This window comes from Mya arenaria, chromosome 14 (assembly GCF_026914265.1).
Source record: "Mya arenaria isolate MELC-2E11 chromosome 14, ASM2691426v1".
In the NCBI taxonomy this organism is placed as follows: Eukaryota; Metazoa; Mollusca; class Bivalvia; order Myida; family Myidae; genus Mya; species Mya arenaria.
Window position 1 is genome coordinate 62,094,301 of NC_069135.1, and position 22,362 is coordinate 62,116,662.

At 35.9% G+C, this 22,362-nt stretch overlaps 1 protein-coding gene across 1 annotated transcript; it reads left to right on the forward strand.

The window, feature by feature from the left end:
* The first annotated feature begins 819 nt into the window (after positions 1-819).
* Positions 820-22,259, forward strand: LOC128215817 (uncharacterized). The gene is made up of 11 exons (XM_052922425.1): positions 820-939; positions 4,539-4,721; positions 6,869-6,964; positions 9,581-9,723; positions 9,888-9,966; positions 11,096-11,328; positions 12,927-13,095; positions 13,372-13,580; positions 16,190-16,301; positions 19,417-19,652; positions 20,872-22,259. Exons 1-11 carry the CDS (start codon positions 846-848, stop codon positions 20,974-20,976), a joined length of 1,659 nt encoding a protein of 552 aa, XP_052778385.1. The 5' UTR covers positions 820-845; the 3' UTR covers positions 20,977-22,259.
* The last annotated feature ends 103 nt before the right edge of the window (positions 22,260-22,362 follow it).

Genomic DNA, 22,362 nt, shown 5'->3' on the forward strand with positions numbered 1-22,362 from the left:
ATTGATGTGTCAGCTGGTCGAACGTTGCCCAATCATTTTAGTGGCATTTAGTCGGAACCGACCGATCAATTTATAGACGATCGGTCAAAAGATGACCGATTTAGGCGAAAATTGACAGATCTTTAAAGTTAGTGTTAATTGGAAAAAGGTTGAACGATCATTTGTGTGTCAACAGGTCGAACACATATTCGTATTTCTAACACATTAGTATTTTTGACGGGTATAAAAGATTTAAGCACTTTCTCTACTTTTATTACCAAGTGGTAAAAATCCCCCCCCCCCAAAAAAAAAAAAAAAAAATAATAAAGGAGAAAAAAATAAGTAAGAAAAACTAAATAAACATTCTCAATAAAAGTCGATTCACGTTACCAAACCTCGTTACACATGTAACCATTGATGACAGATTGACCAAAGATCGATATAAATTTATCAAAGATATGATTAGTTATGCTAAAACAGTTGCCCAAACATTATTTCCTGGGTTGTTACCAATTCTACTTATGTTACCAAGTGAACCGCCCCCCCCCCAAAAAAAAAAAAAATAAATAAAAAATAAAAAAAAATTGATAAACAAAAAATATTAAAAAATAATAAGTATTGAAATATTGTAATATTCTCCACAAAAAGTCGATTCACGTTACCAACCATCGTTACACATTGAACCATTTATTACACATTTATCAAAGATCTATATAAATTGATCAAAGGGATGATTGATTACGCTAAAACAATAACCCAAACATTATTTCCTGGGTTGGTACCAATTTACCCCACGTGCCAATTACAAAAATATGTTTCCATAGCAATGCACTTCTCATGCCGAAATCCACGTGCTTTCCTTGAGCATGAAGATTTTTCTCATTCAAGGCGTTCTCGCCGAAAGGTATAATACTTGTTATACAGAACTGCGGAATAGAATAAATAGTCGCTCTAAAAAAGGTGAGTCATAGACATTTTGTTAAGATATAATATTTGTAATACTCGTTTGTATTAAAATATTTTGTTTTTATGACGATTTTAGAGGAGACTACAGTTATATGACCTTTATTCTTATAAAAATGACGTAATTTTTATCATGAGTTAACATGGTGCCAAATATTTTTTCCCTATTTTTTTCGTTGTTTTCCTCGAAACAATATTTTTTTAAGGAACATGACGTAAAAGTTTGTTAGGATCCAGGAGTCACGTGGCATGAAATTTGATGAATAATTTGGCCCGAAGGAAGCTATGTTTCATCACTTGTCTGAAACTTCGTGTTGTTAATGCGTACATTATATTGCTTGTTGATAAAGACCCTTCAGTTAGGAATGCTGATTCCTGCGATGTTTCTTGCGATGCTGTAGTAAAATATATCTTTGAGTTTAGTTCTGACATTTCTTACACATGGATGGTGGAGCTAAGCATGTATTTTTAGTTAGATGCATTACACATGTCCACAGACGACATCCATTTCTACATTACACTCAAAATGCCCGCAGACGACAAACTCTAAATACCCGCAGACGACATGCTCTAAATAGCCGCAGACGACAGAAATAGCTGCAATTTACATACGTAATACTCTATCGCAGACAACATACATGACTACATTATACTCTAAATGTCCGCAGACGACATGTAAAGCTGTATTATACTCCCAATGTCCACAGACGACATGTTAAGCTGTATTATACTCCCAATGTCCACAGACGACATGTTAAGCTGTATTATACTCTAAATGTCCGCAGACGACTTGAATAGCTGTATTATACTCTAAATGTGCGCAGACATCTTGAATAGCCGCATTATACTCCCAATGTCCACAGACGACATGTTAAGCTGTATTATACTCTAAATGTCCGCAGACGACTTGAATAGCTGTATTATACTCTAAATGTGCGCAGACGTCTTGAATAGCCGCATTATACTCCCAATGTCCACATACGACATGTAAAGCTGTATTATACTCTAAATGTCCGCAGAAGACATGTATACATTTTATTCTAAATATCAACAGACGACAAGCATATAGCTACATTATACTCAACATGTCAATTATGGCTATTTTTTAGTCTAAATGGTGCGTTTATATGCTATTTATCCTTATTTTTTACCATACTGACATGAAATGTTCACTAACACAATAACCCCCCCCCCAAGCCCCCCCCCCCCCCTGAACCGCCCCCACCCCTCTCCCGGAACCGCAATTGAAGCATGCTCGGTGTATGTGTGTTTGTTTGACTATCAATATCTAGACTACTAAAATATATCTCTTTGTAATCGTTCATGTTGGGGGGGGGGGGGGGTATAATCAACAATTACTCCATGTGACTGTGATTCATTCACAAAAAAATGCTTATTCCTACACGCGTTTAAGCAGCATGTGTTCAATGACAGATGCTATCGAACTCGTGTTACCTGGTTGCTCGTAATACCTAACAGCCACATGGCTTATCGGTATAGCTGTGTTTTTATTTAGCACACAATGAGAGCCTAAATACTTGTGCATACATTATTGAAATTGATGGTGAATGCGCTTTTATGTAGGAACGGCCCTGGCATTATTATTTCTGATTAGAATATGCGTCACGTATAATATGTTGTATGGAATAATAGACATTTCACTAACTGAGCGAGTTGGAACACGTGGTATACGCCGTATAAACATTTTTCATTGAATTTATGTGCGGTTCATGGTAAACTAGAGTTATATGCCGTCGGCGTCAGCGCCATTTCTTCATGCAAACTGTTTGATGTTAGTAAGGATTGTCTGACGAATCTTATTGAGTTTTACTCGAGGATCGGGAACAATGTATGTAATTGTGGCCTTAGCTTAATGCATTATAATATACATGAGTGCGTGTGGGGTAAATAGGGTGTTGGTATTTGGGGGAGGGGGTTGAAAAGGGCACCCCCTTAATTGACCAAGTGAATTTTTATATTAATATACTAGAAAAATATGCATACATTGCACCAAAATGCACTGTTTGTTAGCTAAAGTGTCTTGGATGACTACCAAACACCCTGTCCATCTTCAAAATCTAGTTTGTACTTCCACGACAGAGAACTGGGGAAGTGGACGCACGACCCAAAGTTTGCCCTCCCCCCTCCTCCGACCCTACCAACCAACGTTAAGTCCTGGATCCACCTGTTTTATGTTGTTATTCAAGATTTGCGAAAATGTATATATTGTATAAATATGGAATCAATTAAAAGATACCACCAGTTACACAATCCTCGGCACCCCAGCGTATCATAACCTATACGAAACCCTGGCCAAATCAGCTGTAAAATATCGTACTCATAAATGATTAATAAGGTACAATCCAGCCGCTTGATTGGTCGCATGAGACACACCTCATGGGGTGCGGAAACGGCCGAAAAGTTACAGATGTAATCTCGGTTCGAAAAAATCCAATGAGATCACGGCTTACAAATCGCTTTAGACAGGATATTGTTTTTATGCCGAAACTGTTCACAAAGGAGGTTCTTTGCTTTTGGTGATCGGCTATTTCATTGGTCGGAAAATGCTAATGCATATTCAATATTTACGAAGTTTCCCTAGCCAATTTGCTCAGGGTATCATATCGATTATGATATGCTGGGGTGTCGAGGATGCACTTACTCGCAACGGCTTTGAAGTTGTTACGGCATCATTCATTTCAATATGTTTGTTTATTGGAGTTTATCAAGGTCTGCCCGCGCCTATTGGCTGCATTATGGCTTGACCCCGCCGTGACGCCATCACGACTTAAATTGTGTTTAAATGCCATAAGTGACATGAGATAGAAGTTACAGCAATTCGCAGTCAAATCTAGACATTGGAAGACCTGAAGAAACAGAGTGAGATACAAGAGATCCGGGTGCGATACCCTAGCTCTTTGCGAAGAGACCTCTTGGTTCTTTAACGTGCTCGGTGTAAAGCACCGATACACGGGATACAACTTTCCTGGGTTGACCACTTTTCCAAGCACTACCCTTTAAATGCCGAGAGCCAGGCAAGGGAGCTACTTTTACCAGCTTTTAACGTCTTTCGGTATGACGCGGCCGGGGATCGAACCCACGACCCCCCGCTCCGTAGGCGGACGCCTTAACCACAAGGCCACGGAGACGGTTTTTCATTTCAATATGATCACGTCATGACTATAAGAACGTTTATTTTAGGCCGTTTATGTCGTTATTGCTATGAGCATCTCAAGTGACATTATTTTTATTTTCCTTTCTTCCGGCGTCATAATTGTTACGTTTCATGACGTCATGATTGCGCTCTTAATTTTTAGCCAACACCCTCAAATACCATGACCATCGGACGTAATTCTAGTTAAAAATAAATAACGTGATGAGGTCAATTTCGGAGCTATTTTAATTAACGCAGATATGGCCATAATCTTACAGCCTAAGGCGTATTATCAAGTCTAAGTATATGACGTCGTGACGTCAGAGTTATCGTATTTTCGATGCCGCTATACCTTACATATAACGTCTGCTATTTTAAAGTTTTTGTTGCAGTGACGTCAGATTTTACATATTTTCGATGACGTCATATCCGTATATTTCAGGTCAAGTATGCAGCTATTCTAATCACCTCGCCTCCAGACCCGTCGGATACAGCATGCGAGAGAGCCTGAAGTTGATTCTTCAACATGCAGTAACGAACACAACGTCACACGCTGACGCCGGCGCTCCGGCCGTCTTCGTGGGAGGAAGGCGGCGGAACCGGAAGAAGCGGAAACCTAGAAATGGTTGGGCTCTTTTTAAGAATCTATGTTTTATCTTTCATGGGAAATCATTAAAGTGATTAAATACGGAGTATGTCAGCGGGTTTTTTAATCATATAAGACCGCCATCCGAAAATATCCCTAGGGTCGGGACTTCCCCATACTGAGGGATTCTAACAATCTCTTATCTTTCATGCTAGTGTTAAAGGGGCAACAGGACTATATAAACCTTCAGGTGGCGCTTGGGCAAGATTTTTTATTTGTGTAACCCTCAATCTACATGCGTGCAATGTTTTATGTCTTAACTTTTTGTAGGCATTGCATAAATTTGGAAAAGTGTCCCTGATGTGAAACATGCATAACATTATACAAAAGCTTGCCCAAGCGCCACCTGGTTTTTTTATAGTCCTGTTGGCCCTTTAAGAGTCTACCCAACCCCATGCCGCCCGCTTCTCAACAAAGATACCTTCCTTTTGATTTGGGTTGTTATTCAATATTGGCCTTAATTGGATCTAAGAACGATGTAGCTAATCGGATTACTGGTTATTTATACCAGCCTAATTGAGTGAATAAGCCAGTAACATTTACTTGAGTTGAATGTTAAATACCTTCCCTGTACTCTTGTTTTTGTAAGACATTGTTAGCTTATCTTAATTCTTTTACCTTTTGTATTCGTTTTCTTTAGTGTCACCAATAAGCTGTACCAAACCGACATTGTTTTGAAAATTCTCAAGTTCTTACTCATTTGAGTACACCATTTAAATCCTCGGTATACATGTATTTGTATTTTTTTCAATTTGTATTTTTTTACTTAAAGTCACACTCTTATTCAAAATCAATACATACACATGTATAACAAACATACATTTTGAGTGATAAACCTTTAACTACTTACTAAATAATGCGTTGATGGAAAATATTAATTACTGATAACAAGATTGTAACCGTGTATGTAATAGCAGAAAGCGCAAAAATATTAAACGATTGGTGAATGCTAAAAGATTTACTGTGTCTACTTTAGTCTCATAAGGTAGAAATATCTTGTTATATGCTGATGTTCTTTCAAATTAAACTCGGTATCCTTCATAAGAACCATTGTTTTCGACATTTATTCATCCTTTATGAAATATTAAACCAATATTATTAATTGTGGTAAATCTTATTTGGGGGTCAGAGTGAATCTTTAAACAAAATTGTGTGCGTTAATCTCCGTTACAAGGCAAATAAATATGCAAAAAAATGAACTGTTACACAAATGAGTAATTACTTAAAGGCACACACCATTGGTAGATGCAAACATTATATTTCTTTATTTTAATGATTTTATGTTGAACTAATTTGACTGAAATTATTAAAACCACAAAATGCATATGATTTCGGTACATCTAAAACAAAATTAAGCTTTATTGTAAAAATAAATTGTAATTTTTAGCTACGTGGCCACAAAATACACAGTTAAAATAGCGCCAAAATAGCACCCATATTTTTATATGTACCTTAATCAAATGTTCTTTGTTTGTTTTGATTAAAGTCAAATGATTTAAACATGAAAATGCATTAAAATTAAGATAAAAACAAAACAACAACACTTTTTGGATCAACCGATATTTTTTCCGAACGAGTTGATGGCTGGGACCGGCCCCGTTCGTTCCCGAAGGCGAAAGACATATTTACTTTACTGTTTGTATGCCTTTATGGTACATTTCTTGATCGAAAGCAAGTTTTCTTCCATTTTTTGTAAAAGAAATATATCAATATAATACATGATGGGAATTTTTTTTATATAGTTAAAACATTAGCTAATAAGCCGTAGGCGGTTGAAATATAAGTCATTTGATTAAGTTAAGCATTTTCGAAAAACTGGGGCCACACATATCCAGTTAGATCAAGAATCATTGACCAATTAAACCCCGTTGGCTCGAACTCAAAGGGACCGGCAAAAATACCTCGACCCTCGGGGAGTTCGAGCCAAGCGGGAATGATTTCCTTCAGTCGAAAGAAATCCGTCCTTTACATCCAGTTCGAGCCAACGAGGAAATCGAGCCAAGCGAGTTCGAGCCAACTATGTTCGCCTGTACATGAAATTATTTTTTTTCGTTTATTTGTGTTTGGCATGGTTTGTTATTCGTGTTAAAGATAAAACATGTTATGTGTTTTTAATTTTATTTCAGGCCAGGGAAAAAAGAAGTCGAAGGTCACAGCCGACTATAAGACTGACCCTCAATTCGTGGTAACATCCTTTATGCCCGACTTCGAGTACATCAAAGGTGAGTCCAGTTCGCGAGGCTGGGAGCTAAGATATTCATAGATATTATGGGTATGCGTACCGAACAATGCCTAAGTTTTAGCTTCTGCGTACCGGTACCGCGTACCATGTTCTCAAATTCCAAGTATTCCTTCAAAAGCCATTGGATGCCGAGTACCAATAACCATGTATTTTAGACTTCAAAAGATTGTCAAAAGACAGAACAGCCATGCACTAGTCAGCTATAGAGCCACGCCCCCCCCCCCCCTCTAGGGCCAGGGTATACCGGGAATAGCGGGGGTTCGGCATTGTTTTAACCTTCCAGGTGGCTCCGTAGTGCCTGGGAAATGCGGTGGTTTTGTTTTCGCGCTGAAATAGCGGGAAATTGGCTTAATAGACTATATCCTAGGATGTCCCCGGGGTGTGGGGGTATTTGACAGCGATTTTACCAGCAGTTTGTCGCCACAAGGCGGGAATGTTACCCGGGATTGGCTGGACCGAAAGTCAAAGCTCCCGGACCTGGGGACGGCATGGTTACAATCGAATGATGCAATAGTTTAAGAGGTAGAAATGTTCTTCGATTTCTGCGCGCTAAAGACAATAAGTTTGTGGCAAAACATATGTTTAAGCACCAGACAACTCAGAAAATTACAGAATGCCGTTAGGGCCATCGCCTATGAATGTGTTGATCTGAAACGCGATACTCGATAGTACGATGATGAAAACGCGAAATCACGAAACTACGATGGTGAAAACGCGACAGTACGATGATGAAAACGCGACAGTGCGATATTGAAAACGCGATAATACGACAGTACGATGATGATAATGCGATAAACTATCGTGTTTTCACAATCGTACTATCGCGTTTCCACCGTCGTTATATCGTGATTTCGCGTTTTCATCATCGTACTATCGTACTATCGCGTTTTCATCATCTTACTGTCGTGTTTTCATCATCGTACTATCGCGTTTTCATCATCTTACTGTCGTGTTTTCATCATCTTACTGTCGTGTTTTCATCATCTTACTGTCGTGTTTTCATCATCGTACTATCGCGTTTTCACCATCCTACTATCGTACTATCGCGTTTCTATCATCGTACTGTCGTGTTTTTATCATCGTACGATCGCGTTTTCACCAACGTACTATCGCGTTTTCATCATCATACTGTCGCGTTTCATCATCGTACTGTCGTGTTTTCACCATCGTACTGTCGTGTTTTCATCATCGTACTTTACACGACAGTACGATGATGAAAACGCGATAGTACGATGATGAAAACGCGATAGTACGATGATGAAAACGCGCTAGTACGATGATGAAAACGCGATAGTACGATGATGAAAATACGACAGTACGATGATAGATTGGAGCTCCTCGGCTATTTTATCGAAACGTTCTTTTCGATAAAAATGGCCGAGGAGTTCAGAATGCAATTAAATACCACGCAGTTTCACTAAAATGCATTGTTTTTGTTCAAGTATGTAATTCATGTCTGGGTCACAAACGCAGTTACGCGCGCTTCACAAACTTTCCAGACTTGCACAAGCCCCCTTGCAATAATACTGAACCCATGTTATTCTTATTAAGAAGAAATATGAGTATGAATGGCCCGAAGGAATAAGATCTAGTCTGAAATAAAATTTAAAGGAAACATACTTGCAATGAATTAATTTTGAACAATACAGACTCTTCTTTGTGAATTCCCACCCTATCCAAATTTTACGATTGTTTAACTGTATACAACTTAAGAAAGCCCATTTAGTTCCGTATATATTTTTTCACCGGTTTGAGTTCGTAACGAACTACAGGCAAACCCCTTTGGCTCGAACTCGCTTGGCTCGATTTCCCCGTTTGCTCGAACTGGATATTAAAGCTGCACTCTCACAGATTTACCGTTTTTACCGTTTTATATTTTTTTCTTGGAAAGAGCAAATGTTTGAGTAAATATCTGCACACCAATGACATAAGACTGCTGACAAAAAAATCAGATCGCAAATTTGCATATTTCCGATCGAAAATCAATGTTTATGGCTTAAACCGTTGCTAACGGTTTAAGAACTATGCACAAAACATTAATGTTTGAACTTAAATATAAAAATCTGCGATCCAATTTTTGTCAGCAGTCATATTACATAATGTTAGCATTCCCCGCTTGGCTCGAATTTCCCGAGGCTCGAGGTATTTTCGCTGGTCCCTTCGAGTTCGAGCCAATGGTGTTAAAATGTGCGTCCGTAGAGAATTTAATCCAGAAAAACCACACTGAATCTATGCATGATTTTTTTTTGCGGATTTTTTGGATCTCCATATCATAGATAATGGAGATTATTTTTTTAAGATCACGTTGGAGTTTGCTGTTCGCTCTATTTGTTTTTGTTTATTTCCTAATTCAGTTTATTGCTTTTTGGTTTCAAAACATTTATTAGGACCCCATAAGACTTATTTATTCTTAAATATAAATCGACAATACGTTTTTATTTAAATATGACGTTGTTTGTTTTTTTAATTTAAAAAGAGAGTTGTAAACTCATTTTCGAGTTGCCATAATTGTAAAACTATCACTTTTACAGCACATTAAGAATTATTTACATAATTATTATATGAAACCTTTTTTTCGTCACGCGGTATATTGCAGATGTTGCCCCAAAGCGAAAGTACCCTCTCGTGACATGTGTAGATCTTGAAGATCCTGTGTTCGTTTATGACGTCACTTCCGGCCGGAAACATGGCGACAAGGAATCGGACAAGGATTCGCTGTACAACAGCAGTGAAAACTTGGTAAAAAATTGTTACGCTCCTTGTTTAATAATGATTGATTACGAGAAAAAGTGTTCATATGTTACTCCTAAAATACAATTTTATAAATTTCTATCAGATAGACGGCCATCTAAAAATTTAGGCCAACTACTTATTCAAGACTAACAACTCTTCTTTCCATCCAGTCAGCGGTCAAGGCCAGGCTGGACAGTGGTTGTGAAGTGGACATGCCATCAGACAACGACTCCATTGACAACCCGATTGGTCAGAAGTTTAATTATTTAATTCAGCATTCTTAGATTGAAGGATTAAAAAAAAGTTAAAGAGGCTGTACTCCGTATGATAAAATAGAGAAAAAAAAGAAAATTGTCGAAAACTGACATAAACTTGGCATCGATGTGTACAATGCATTGAAACTTACTTACTGAAGTACCACATAGTTTACAATTTATTTAAGTTTTGCAGTTATTTCGTATTTTTCCATTAAAAAAGATTACTGGGTATGTCTACCAGGTAGAATTCATTCATTATGCGTGATTGGCTCGTCGGTGTTACCACGTGATATTACCAAGGTAGGAGTATAGCTTAATTATGTCACCCAATTAGAGTAAGCCGTCGTAGCTCAGTGGATACGACGCTGGATTGCAATTTTGGCGACACAAGTTCGAACCCGGTCTCCGACACATTTTAATTTTTTACATTTTGGTACTTTTTTACAATTATGATATCAAAGCGTAACACATTCTATTAGATAAATGTCCTGAGATTCGTTACGGAAAAAAAACTTTTTTTGGTGCCAATCTGGGGTACAGTCGCTTTAATTTAATGTTCGATAAGGATTTCTCCATCCGGACCGGACACACATGCTTGATATTTTTCCTAGCATATTTTAAATTACTTTTTTGTGAGAATATTATGTAGAAAATACAATAAAAACGCATTTTTAAATAGTGCATTTCACGTAGCAGCGCATGCGATGATGTTTACTGACGTCATGGCGCGCAGTAATTTTTATTCACTGCATACGTCAAGAAATTCTTTCAATATCACGTCTTTTAAGTGTTATTTTGAGCTATTACGTGTCAAGTTAATGTTAACTTCATGGAACTTAATCTATTGAAATCTTATAGTTATTCTAACATAAAGTATATTTAAAGAAATAAAAAATATTACGTCACAGCGCGTGACTCATCTGGCATGTGCTTAAATAACCGGAAATGCCTATCCGGTGTGCTAGAATATAAGTTTCTCTCACCTCAGATAAGTAGATCCAAAAATTTTAACCATGCTAGAAATTCTGATGCTTTTAATGAGCCGTACCCCCTCAATTTTCTAACATAGTTTGATAATGACAAAAAACATATCCTAAAATCTAAAACAGTTTATTTTATAGTCGACAGAATAAAGAAAGGTGAGCTATCACGAACGCACAGTCGCGATTCTGGTATGTTCGATGACGTCATTGACGACACTTCCTATGACGTCACCACTGCAAATGGTCAAGTGAATGACAACGACCATGATGACATCATTGACGACGATGCATCTGATGACGTCAGCACAGATGACGTTGCTGCTGCAGATGAATCGGAAACAGACGAAGGGTTAATCTCCTGCTCTGATACGGTACTTGGAATTGATTGGTTGTTTACTTTCAAAATTAAAAGTTTTCAACAAAGGACCGGATTGAGCAACAGGAATTTGACCCAGTGATTGGTCTGAAATGATAGATTTAAGTCATTTAAAATCAAATCCTGACAAAAATTTCAATTTCGGACAAAAACCTGGTCACTTGTAATATCCTTAAAGAAATGAGCGGCGCTACTGACATGCCCAAACGCGGTAAGTCAAATTCGATTGCAGTTTTCTTTTAAACAGCCAAATAAGTCAATCGAAATATTGCAGCCCCGAGATGGCCTGATAGTGATATTACTTTTCAAACTCTTGAGTCTGTTATTTGGTGAAGTAGACACTATTAAAACATGTTTGAGGGATTGAACATAGTTGAATAATGATCTTAAAGGCATAGTTTAAGGAATGCCTGGCATGATAATCCCCTGCTGTGCATCTCCTGTTAATTGCACTGTTGTCACAGTAGGGGCCAATTTCCTGTGTATTTGTTTATTGGCTCAGTGCCATTTAGGGTCCATTTTTTATAATAAAACATCGAAAACTGCACAGCAGGTTACTGGATGTGTACATATACAAGTTTTGTTGTTGTTGTTTTTTGTTGTTGGGTTTTTTTTTGGGGGGGGGGGGGCGTGGGGCTTAAACTAGGCTTTTAAAGCTGCACTCTCACAGATTGACAGTTTTGATTATATTCATGTTTTTATGGTTTTAGGCTGGAGGCCTTTCATTGAATAAACTTTCGTTCGTTCGTTATGTTTCTGTTGTACCAGAATCAGCTGATTTTGGTATCCATGTCTTCAATTCAATCATAACATAATTCACAATAAAACAGATTTCAATTGTTTGAACAACTGCCAAACACTTTCATAAAGTGTTAGTCATAAAACATCAATTAGGAGATCGTTTGTTAGTTTGTTAGTAATCTTGTATCCCGGTCTCCAGACAATTACGCAGAAATTGGCTCATTCCAAGTCAAACACGAAAAATACGTTATCAAAACGGTCAATCTATGAGGGTGCAGCTTTAAAATGTTATACAAAATTCCTTATATTGCTACTTTTTTAAGCTGTACTCTCACAGATTGAACGTTTTGACAACTTTTTTGTCTTGGAACGAGCAATTTTTTTGCGTAAATATCTGCAAACCAGTGGTAAACGACTATCGACAAAAGATCAGTTCGCAGCTTTTCATACTTCCGTCCCAAAATTGATGTTTTATGCACTTATCTTAAACCGTTAGTAACAGTTGAAGCCAAAACATTAAATTTGGAACGGAAATATGAAAATCTGCGAACTTTTGTCAGCAGTCTTTTGCCACTGGTTAGCAAATATTTACGCAAACTTTTTCATATTCGAAGACAAAAAATAGTTGGAAAAACGGTAAAACTGTGAGCGTGCAGCTTTAAGCAAATAACTTTTTTCTCCCACTATTTTCTATTTTATTACAACTTTTCTATTAGACACTTCTTGTGAGCCCGAACACATTTGACACCAAAACTAGTACCAAACTACGGTACGAAGGCCACTTCTGATAAATGTCTGACTTAAACTATTTAAATTCTTAATAAATAATTAATTAATACGTACTCGATTTAGATCAGTCAAGCAGAAAGCGTCCAAAACGTGTCTTATGTCGAAAATTGCAACGTTGATGATGTCAACGATAATGTGACGTCACTGGAAAAGGAAGAGCGGGCTATTCTTGATGAATTCGAAGAACAGTTTGAGGAAATCGATCTAAATGAAGAGAAACAAGATATTATCGGTAATAATTTTGAACATGTTGTTTTTTAAAAAGTTCGCCGAAGTCCGCTAGATTTTGATTTGATAATTTTTAAGCATGATTTGAAATACTTCAACAAACTCATTTTCAAAAATCGGACTATTTCATTATTTGATATTGTTTAATTAGTTGCTTTTTGCCATAAAATAATTATATGAAATGGAGAGAGCTTGGTTATTTAATATTAGCAAATGAATTTAGTCCTACATAAATGATTACTCTATAACATGTTGCCTTTTTATCAACTAAATCTTTCAGAAATCGGCGATGGATATCTCCCACTCTCTGAAGAGCTTGCCCAAGCAGAAGTTTCCGGCCTCAAAACCGACGACCCTGTTGCTAGGGACGCCGAAATGGTATCCATGGAAACGGAGTCGGGTGTGGCCCCAAGTCAAGAAGGGGATGTGGCTCGGAAAGGTGAAGATGACATTGGACAACTTTCAGGGCCAGATCGATTTCTCAAATTGGTATGTCGAGATGATGATTCCGAAAATAGAATCGGTCATTTTTTCATAGACACTTTAACACACTTTCATGTTAATTTTTAGCTCTAATGGCCAAAGGATGGATTAGTTTATGGCCTTATGCCATGGCGTGGTGCGGTCGTCCGTATGTCTGCTCGTCCGTAAACAACTGCTTGAGAACGCGATAATGTCTGAAGTTTTATTTATCTTAATCAAACTTATAAAGTGGTTAGTTATTCATGAGAGCTGGGTCCCATTGTTTAACCAGTCATATCCGTCCATTCATTACGGGAGTATTGCCCTTGAAATGATCAAAATAGCCTGTTAAAGCTGCACTCTCACAGATATGCCATTTTTGCAACTTTTTTATTTTTTGTCTTGGAAAGAGCAAATTTTTGCGTATTTATCTGCAAATCAATGATATAGGATTGCTTACAAAAAATCAGATCGTAGATTTTCATATATCCGTTCGAAAATTAATGTTTTATGGCTTAAACCGTTTAAGAAAAATGCATAAAACATCAATATTTGAACTTTTATATAAACATCTGCGAACAAATTTTTGTCAGCAGTCTTATATAACTAGTTTCCATGGATTTTCGCAAAAAAATGGCTCGTTCCAAGACAAAAAATAAATAAGTTGTCAAAACGTTCCATCTGTGAGAGTGCAGCTTTAAGAAATACAAAGACAACACCTATTAAGTGGTTGAAGAAATATTTTTTCTTATTCACTTCCTTGAACGACTTAGAGAGAAAACATGTTGTGACAAAGTGAAGTTGTTTTCCTCCCTTGCGTTTGAAAAAGAGTACAGTTTTCTCCCTTGCTTTTGAAAAAGAGAACAGTTTTCTCCCTTGCATCTGGAAGAGTTCAGTTTTCTCCCTTGCTTTTGAAAAAGAGTACAGTTTTCTCCCTTGCATTTGGAAGAGTACAGTTTTCTCCCTTGTATATGGAAGAGTTCAGTTTTCTCCCTTGCTTTTGAAAAAGAGTACAGTTTTCTCCCTTGCTTTTAGAAATGAATACAGTTTTTCCCGTGCTTTTAGAAAAGAGTGTTATTTTTAAAAGGACTGAAGAGCCAATGCTATGGCGTTGTGTCTGTCGTATGTTTGTCTGTCCTTGCGTCCCCTATAAGCTATTGTATGTAAACGCGATACCTTCCTCAGTTATGATTGTATACAGTGGTTAGATTTCCATGAACGCTCAGAAATCCTTTCCTAATTCAGCCAGATCCGCCCATGCATGACTGTATAACAGCCCTTGAAATGGTGTAGCCTTTTCAATTGTATGAGTATAAAAGTAAGAGGGAGATAACTTATACAGAGAGCTGTGTATTATTGTTTTGATTATATCCCTTTGCCCTTTGTGAAACATATGGTTCACTGATTATAAAATTGCATGTTATCAGTATCAGTGTGTTTAAACCACGTGATAAATTACGTTATATATGCTACGTCGGAAGGCAACATTATGCTTAAAATGAAGACTTAAAACAAAAATAACTTTTCTTTTAATACACCATTTTAAATGCAACAAAGGCAGTCTATGCCGCTTAAGGGGCCCCGCCTTCGTTTTATTAACAGAGTTTCACTAGGTGATTATTTTTTATCAAACACTTCGACAAACCTGTTTCCAAAATAATGTTTTGACAGCGCTCCGTCATACGATCGTATTGAGGAAAGGTTTGTCGAAGTGTTTTAAGAAACTTAACTCTCAATCAAACTCTGGTGAAGACCGAAAGCGGGGCTACGTAAGCGACGTAAACTGCGCTATGTTTCATTTGAAATAGTGAAAAATAGTGAAGTTATCTTTGTTTAAAGTGTTCATTCGTAGCAATGTATTACCTTGCCATGTAGCATGTATGACGCCGTTTTTCACATGATATACACACACTGAGTATGTTAATTCTTGGGATAAAAACACACCAGAAATACATGCCAGTATAGCGTAGGCCCTCATGGGCCTCTTGATTCACAACTAATCTAATATATGCTATTTTAGATAGACTACTTTGCAATTTACCGGTTGATACTACTTACGATTTAAACAATATCAACAATAACCCTTATCATTTTATTTTATTGCTGTGTGTTTAATTCATGCTCTATATACTATTTTTTTCTTATTTTTTTCTTTTGTGTATTCCGTTTGAATATATTGATTTAAAGTATCGATAAATCTAATTTCGTAGCTCAAATAGTCCGATATTTTTTTGGTTTTAAAACACACTGCACCAATAATCCTTTGTTATCATCAAGTGGCAATTTTTATTTAAATATTTACCTCCCAGTGAAACTTGTTTACAAAATATGCCATCGACTATAAATGCCATTGATGTAACAGCTGTTTTCTATTTTAAATTCAAAAACAATAAGTAGATCCGAGGTTTCTGGAATTTCAAAACAATTTCATTTATAAAATTCATATATTTAATACATATATATATACAATTATCAGCAGAATAAATGCATACATCGTGAAGCACAAATTATTGTCAAAATCGGACACCATTTCAGTAATATATTTAACACGGATTGTGCTTTTAAAAAACGTTTTTGTTTCATAAGCGCTTTGAATAGTTGAAATAAATAAAAAGAAAGATACATAATTGTTTTAGGAGGAGGAAGAGGACGACATTATTTTTGACCTTTCTCAACTGGAACTCAATAACTGTGAGGGCGAACTTTCGGCCATCAAAGATTTACAAAGGCAAACAACAGCAGGCTCTTGTAAGTATAAACTCAAATTTCAATTCAAAAATTGTTTAGTTGGTTGGTTGCTTTTTACTGCAGACAATAATAGTAGGAATTGCCAAAGGCTGATCGACAGTGACGTCATCTATGACGTCATCTGTGACTTAACCGTTGGTCATACACATACATATGCCAAAGGTTGATCACAACTGGCGTCATCTGTGACCTCATAATCGTTCAAAAACATAAACGTTGGTCATTAACATATGTCAAAGGTTGATCACCAGTGACGTCATCTGTGACCTCATCATCGTTTAAAAACTTAAACGTTGGTCATTTACATATGTCAATGGTTGATCACCAGTGACGTCATCTGTGATCTCATCATCGTTCAAACACTTAAACGTTGGTCATTTACAGTTATGTCAAAGGTTGATCACCAGTTACGTCACCTTTGACTTCATCATCGTTCAAAAACTTAAACATTGGTCATTTCGATCTGTAATAGCCCTATCACCGGTGAAGTCATTTGTGACTTTGTCATCGGTCATAAGCGTCCACTATGGTCGTTTACTTCATCTCACAAGATTTTACCATGCAAATTAAACTCAATTATGTTCATAATTGCAATCCAGGGTTGAGAGGGCGAGGGAGAGAGCAGGGTTTGAGGGAGTGGGGGGTAGTCTCGGATGATGTAAATGGATTGTTTAAAAGTAGCATTCATTGAAGAAAAAACTTTCAAAATGTACAATGTAATTATGCCGGTTAGGCCATTATAATTTTTAAACAACTTGACCATTAGCCAAACAATGGGTTGATTGTTCAGAACTTTGTTAAAGTTAACAACGTGATTAACAACATTGTTGTTAACTTTTAAACGTGAACTAGTTGAAGATATGTTAACATGTTTATATTAAACAAGTACAGCTGAAATATTTTTCTCAAATCTTGTAAAAAGTACGGCAGATCACAAATGTATCCTTGAAACTTACAATGCAGTAAAGATTTTAAAGTTAACAACGATGAGTTAACTAAGTTATAAACTTTGACAATTTCCAAAAATCGGCCCATTATTTAGAAGCACACGGTTTTGGCTAAACAAGAATAAAACAACAAAGTCAGCACAAACATCGAAATATCTTTACTAAAAATGTTTTGGTTAAAGGAACTAGACACCAGATGATAGAATTGGAAAAAAGAAAGAACATTGTCAAAAACTTACATAGCAATGGTATCGCATTGAATCTCTCTTTACTGATGTATCACTTCGCTAACGATACATCTATATTTCGCAGTTTTTGCGTATTTTTTCATTAAATTTGCAGGCTTTGTCTACCACGTACATTCAATTTAATTTAAAAAATATTTATAAGTACCCATCACGTGACTTTTGTTTACTAAATTTAATCACTACAAACTGGAAAACCATTATGCGGAAGTTTTTAAACGGGTATACAAACTCAGCTGATACACAGACAAAGTATTCTTTTATTTAGTGTCGGCCTCATTATTCTAGGCTTGCTTTGTTAAATTAATGAATTTTTCGGTTTTGTATCATCTGGTGTTTAGCCCCTTTAATACCGCATTGGACAATTAACGAAACAGATGTTGACTGGGGGTTTAAGGGTACATTGAACTCAACTTCTAGTCGCATCATAATGGCTTAAGTACTTGTTGAAGTAATACTCTTTGGTATGCATTGACAATATCTGTTTCTTGCTCTGCGAGTTTTTTAAAATAAAAAATATTTACCCTAACCCTCGAAATTACATTACTTGAAAGAATGCGTTAACCGTTAATTCAAAAATTTGTAATTATTTCTTAAGCAAAAATCGTTACCTTTGAATAATGCAGAGTGTATCTGTCAAAAGTTTCTTGGGGAAATCTCAATGAGAAACATCAGGCTTAAGATAACAGGTGCCTGGTTAATAGGTGTTCACCACCGATTTATTTGTTTTTCCGGCATAAAATGTATTCAAAGCTCCGTAGTTGCGAAGCTCTGAGTGTTTTCAACTGGACTGGTTTAGATGTGTTTTCGTGTGAAGTGAAGGATATTTTATAATGTTGCATTTATTGTGATTATGCTGTAAAATTAACCCATACGAGAAGGTGAGGTTTGCTTTGATTTGAAAACGTCTGAAACAATCAGGGTCTTGGTTAAGATTAATTTAGTCAAAATGCTTTCAGTATTGGCCTGGGGTACGTGAAATTCAATAATCAACTGAAGTTAATCTTACGGTCATACATCATGGACTTCATTCATTATATTGGTCAGTTATTGATAACAAGTAATCCGATTAGCTACATCTCTCATAAATCCAATTAAGATCAGTATTTAATACCAGCCCTGGTTTTGAGATACGATACATGAATAATAATGTCAATTATGGATGCATGGTGACTAAAATATTTTACAACTTTGTGTGTGTAGAATAATGTTGTTTTTTAACCAAAATAATACATAAATGACCTTCGAAGATGGCATATTATGACATTATAGCTCAGTTTTAACTAAAATAACTAATCTATTGTATGTACTTTTACAACCCGTTTGCAGTTCTATTATATTTTTGATCACGTTTTCGGTACAATTGTATCTCACTTCAACTCCAGTACAAATTTATTTTAACCACGTTTACAAAACAATTGTAGTGTTATCCACATTGCCACGATTTTTAACCACGTTTGCCTTACAATTGTAGTTGTATCCACGTTTCCATGTATTTTAACCACGTTTCAGTACAATTTAAGTTTTATCCACGCTTTCATGTATTTTAACTACATTTCAAGTACAATTGTAGTATTTCTTTTTACGTTTCCATGAATTTTAACCACGTTTACAGTACAATTGTAGTGTTATCCAGGGTTCCATGTATTTTAACCACGTTTTCAGTACAATTGTAGTTTTATCCACGTTTCCATGTATTTAAACCACGTTTCCCGTATAATTGAAGTGTTATCCACGTTTCCATGTATTTAACCACGTTTCCAGTATAATTGTAGTGTTATCCATGTTTCCATGTATTTAAACCACGTTTGCCGTATATTTGTAGTGTTATCCACGTCTGCATGTATTTTAACCACGTTTCTAGTACAGTTGGATTTTAACAGTGTAACCAGCACATTATGCTATGTATAATTACTTTTCCAGTTTTATATCCGACGGTTCTGGAGAGCGATGGACCCATACAGATCCCCATGGACTTGCTGATCGACGACGACAAGGAGGACGAGGTGCTGTTTGATGCCAGCGCCCGTCGGGACTTGAATATCACGTGCAATCCGCTTTACGAACAGACTCTGAAGGAGGAAGAAAATGACAAATTTTCGCTGAAAAGTTTTCAGAGCGGATTCCAGACGAATTTCGACAACGTCAACTTTATTCAGGTCTGCAGGAACACATTTCTGTACATGTTCTCGTCTAACTGGCATGTCCCTTCGATTTAAAGGGTTTTGTTTCGTATGGTTATTTTAGTTATTGGCATAAAAATATAGTTCTTCAAAACCTGACCTATTTCTTTGAGTATTTAATTGTAATGAAAATATAGTCCATTGCATTGGTACACACGAAAATAACAGAAGAGCCGTTTTAGAATTATATTGTTTAAATGCATGATTTTAAATTGTTTACATCAACCAATTAAAAACCTATATACTAGTATTTGATGGGAATGCTCTCCTGCTTTGGTGTCATCATTCAGGACTCCTCGGCCGTTTTTAGCTCGTATGTGTTGATATTTGTTTAAATTGATTGCCAGTGAAGTGAATTATTGCAAAGATAATTAAGATTTGTTTAACTGACTGCTAAATTAAATCACTATGCGATCTACTTGCAACGGACTTCAACACGCGTAGTAGTTTTATTTAGCAGTTAAACTTTATGTCTTTACTTTTGGAAATCTTAATTATCTTTGCAATAATACACTTCATTGGCAATCAATTTAAACTTAGATCAACACATCACTACTTCAACTGATGTACCGGCATACATCCGAGGTTGTTTTTGAAAAAAAATGGCCGAGGAGTTCCGAATGGTGGTGTCATATGACAGGAGTACAGTCCCTTGTAACTCTACATAGTGTTGGTCAGTGAACCGAATCGCTGTGTTGAGAATTTCTTTTGAGATACTTTCGGAAACTTGAACATTTTTTCAACTAGACAGCATGTTCAGAGCAGGATTTTGGTTGTTTTGAACGATATGAGGGTAATACAAAATATGCATGTAGACTGCATGATTCTTTTCAACTTTTTATTTGGATACTTTTCTTGGCATGTTTTTCGTACTCAAAACTTTTCGATCAAATTGAAGTTATTTTTCTTTTAAATAATTCGAAATTTTCTGACTTTGATTTTTAAAATGCAGTAACTCATTTCTTGTGCTAGATTTTTGGTAAGGTTCAACTTTACCAAAAATCTGATTTATCTGAATATTTTATGTTTTACATTTTTAGGTTAAAATCACTAAAAGTTTTACAGGTCATATGAAACCAGAGCAGGAGTTCTTTACTTATGCAACTTATGTATTTTTATTTATTTATGAATATTAGGCCTTTTCAATGATTTTCCAAATATCTCAATTTGATTTTAAAATATTTACCAATTTCAGATCCCGACGACGTCGGCATCAAAACCGTCGAAGGAATCTTCCCCGCTTATAAAGAACCGCTCGTCGGAAAGTGCTGACGAAGTTGCATGTTGCGTTATTCTTTAAGACGGAACAAAGTTCAAAATAACAAAGTGTAATTGCTTGCAAAGTTATTGTCAATCACGAATGAATAACAAATATCAAACTGATATAAGGATAAATAATTTACCAAACAAAGCTTTAAAAAATCGTCAATCGTGTATACCTAAAAATACGTTTTGATAATTGTAAATACGCTTTTGTTGTGGACATAGTTAGTATCATTACTTCTTAGCAAATAAAAGAAAACAAAACGAAAACTAACACTACAATTATTTTGTGACTTTATGGTAGCATTTCAGGAGATGTCTAGCTACTGATGTTATATGTATGCTAATGAGTTAATAATTCAAAATCCCCTTACTTATTCGGTATGTTAAAACATCTCATCTCTCAAACATTATATTTTGTGTTTTAATTATTTAAAATATGTAAATTAAGAATAACATGTTTAAAGTGCCATACAAACTTATATTGTACGAGTTATGTGTTTAAAAGTCATGGAAAAATGAAGCGGTTCTTCAAAGCTTTGATACGATTTGATCTGCGCCTTAATACCCGTTAATGTATTTTGATGCCTTTTAAGTTTGCATTTAAAAAAAACAAACAAAAATAATAAAATGAGACAAATACACAAAAACAGTTTAATTCATCGTCTTTTCATTTCATGATTTATGAATCATGCTTTATAGTTATTTATTTTAGCATTCAAATACCGAAAAATAATTTGTAAGGAGTGGACATGAATTATGCATTTTCTTCTCTCTTATAGTTGGGTTCCGTTTATTTTTCATTTCATTGTTAGAAATTACAATGCACTACCTTTCATTATATATGTAAACATTGATCTAAATATTTTGATTGCCTTTAACGTTTTATCATCATGCTACTTTTTGTGTTACCAAAGTAGACGAATACTTAACAACAAGAGTTCAATTAAAATCTATTACATGAAAAATCTTTGTAAAAGGGCGATATTTCCCCCACATAACAGCCCCAATATCAGATTAAATGAGTCTGAAATTATGTGGAGAAAATATAGCCCTGCCCCTAGGTGATACTCATGGTGCAATATTAAATCCTTCAAAATGAAGAGTAATGGCTCTTCCGGATAAGCAATGAGTATTGTAGAAATCGGGATGCTGAGAATAATAAATAACGAATATTGTTAATGATAGATTGCATACATAGTTAATGCTTGCCATGTTCAAACAATACATGTAAAAATTATCTGTAAATGTATTGCTGAATTCTAAAATGTGTCGCCCCCATGATATTTTTTTTTGCTTTGCAATAAAAAAAAGAAATAGTATGCTATTTGTTTTGAATCGTGTATATGATCTGTTTGTGGTGTTTTGTTTGTTTGTACTCGTTCAAAGTCTACTGCACTTTCCTTGCGCATCTAAACAGGGA

Excerpts from the sequence above, each read along its gene's own strand:
- LOC128215817 (XM_052922425.1), top strand. The coding sequence starts at position 846 with ATGAAGATTTTTCTCATTCAAGGCGTTCTCGCCGAAAGGTATAATACT. Across the intron at positions 6,965-9,580 it reads CGACTTCGAGTACATCAAAG|ATGTTGCCCCAAAGCGAAAG; the intron begins GTGAGTCCAGTT and ends GGTATATTGCAG. Across the intron at positions 13,581-16,189 it reads CAGATCGATTTCTCAAATTG|GAGGAGGAAGAGGACGACAT; the intron begins GTATGTCGAGAT and ends TAATTGTTTTAG.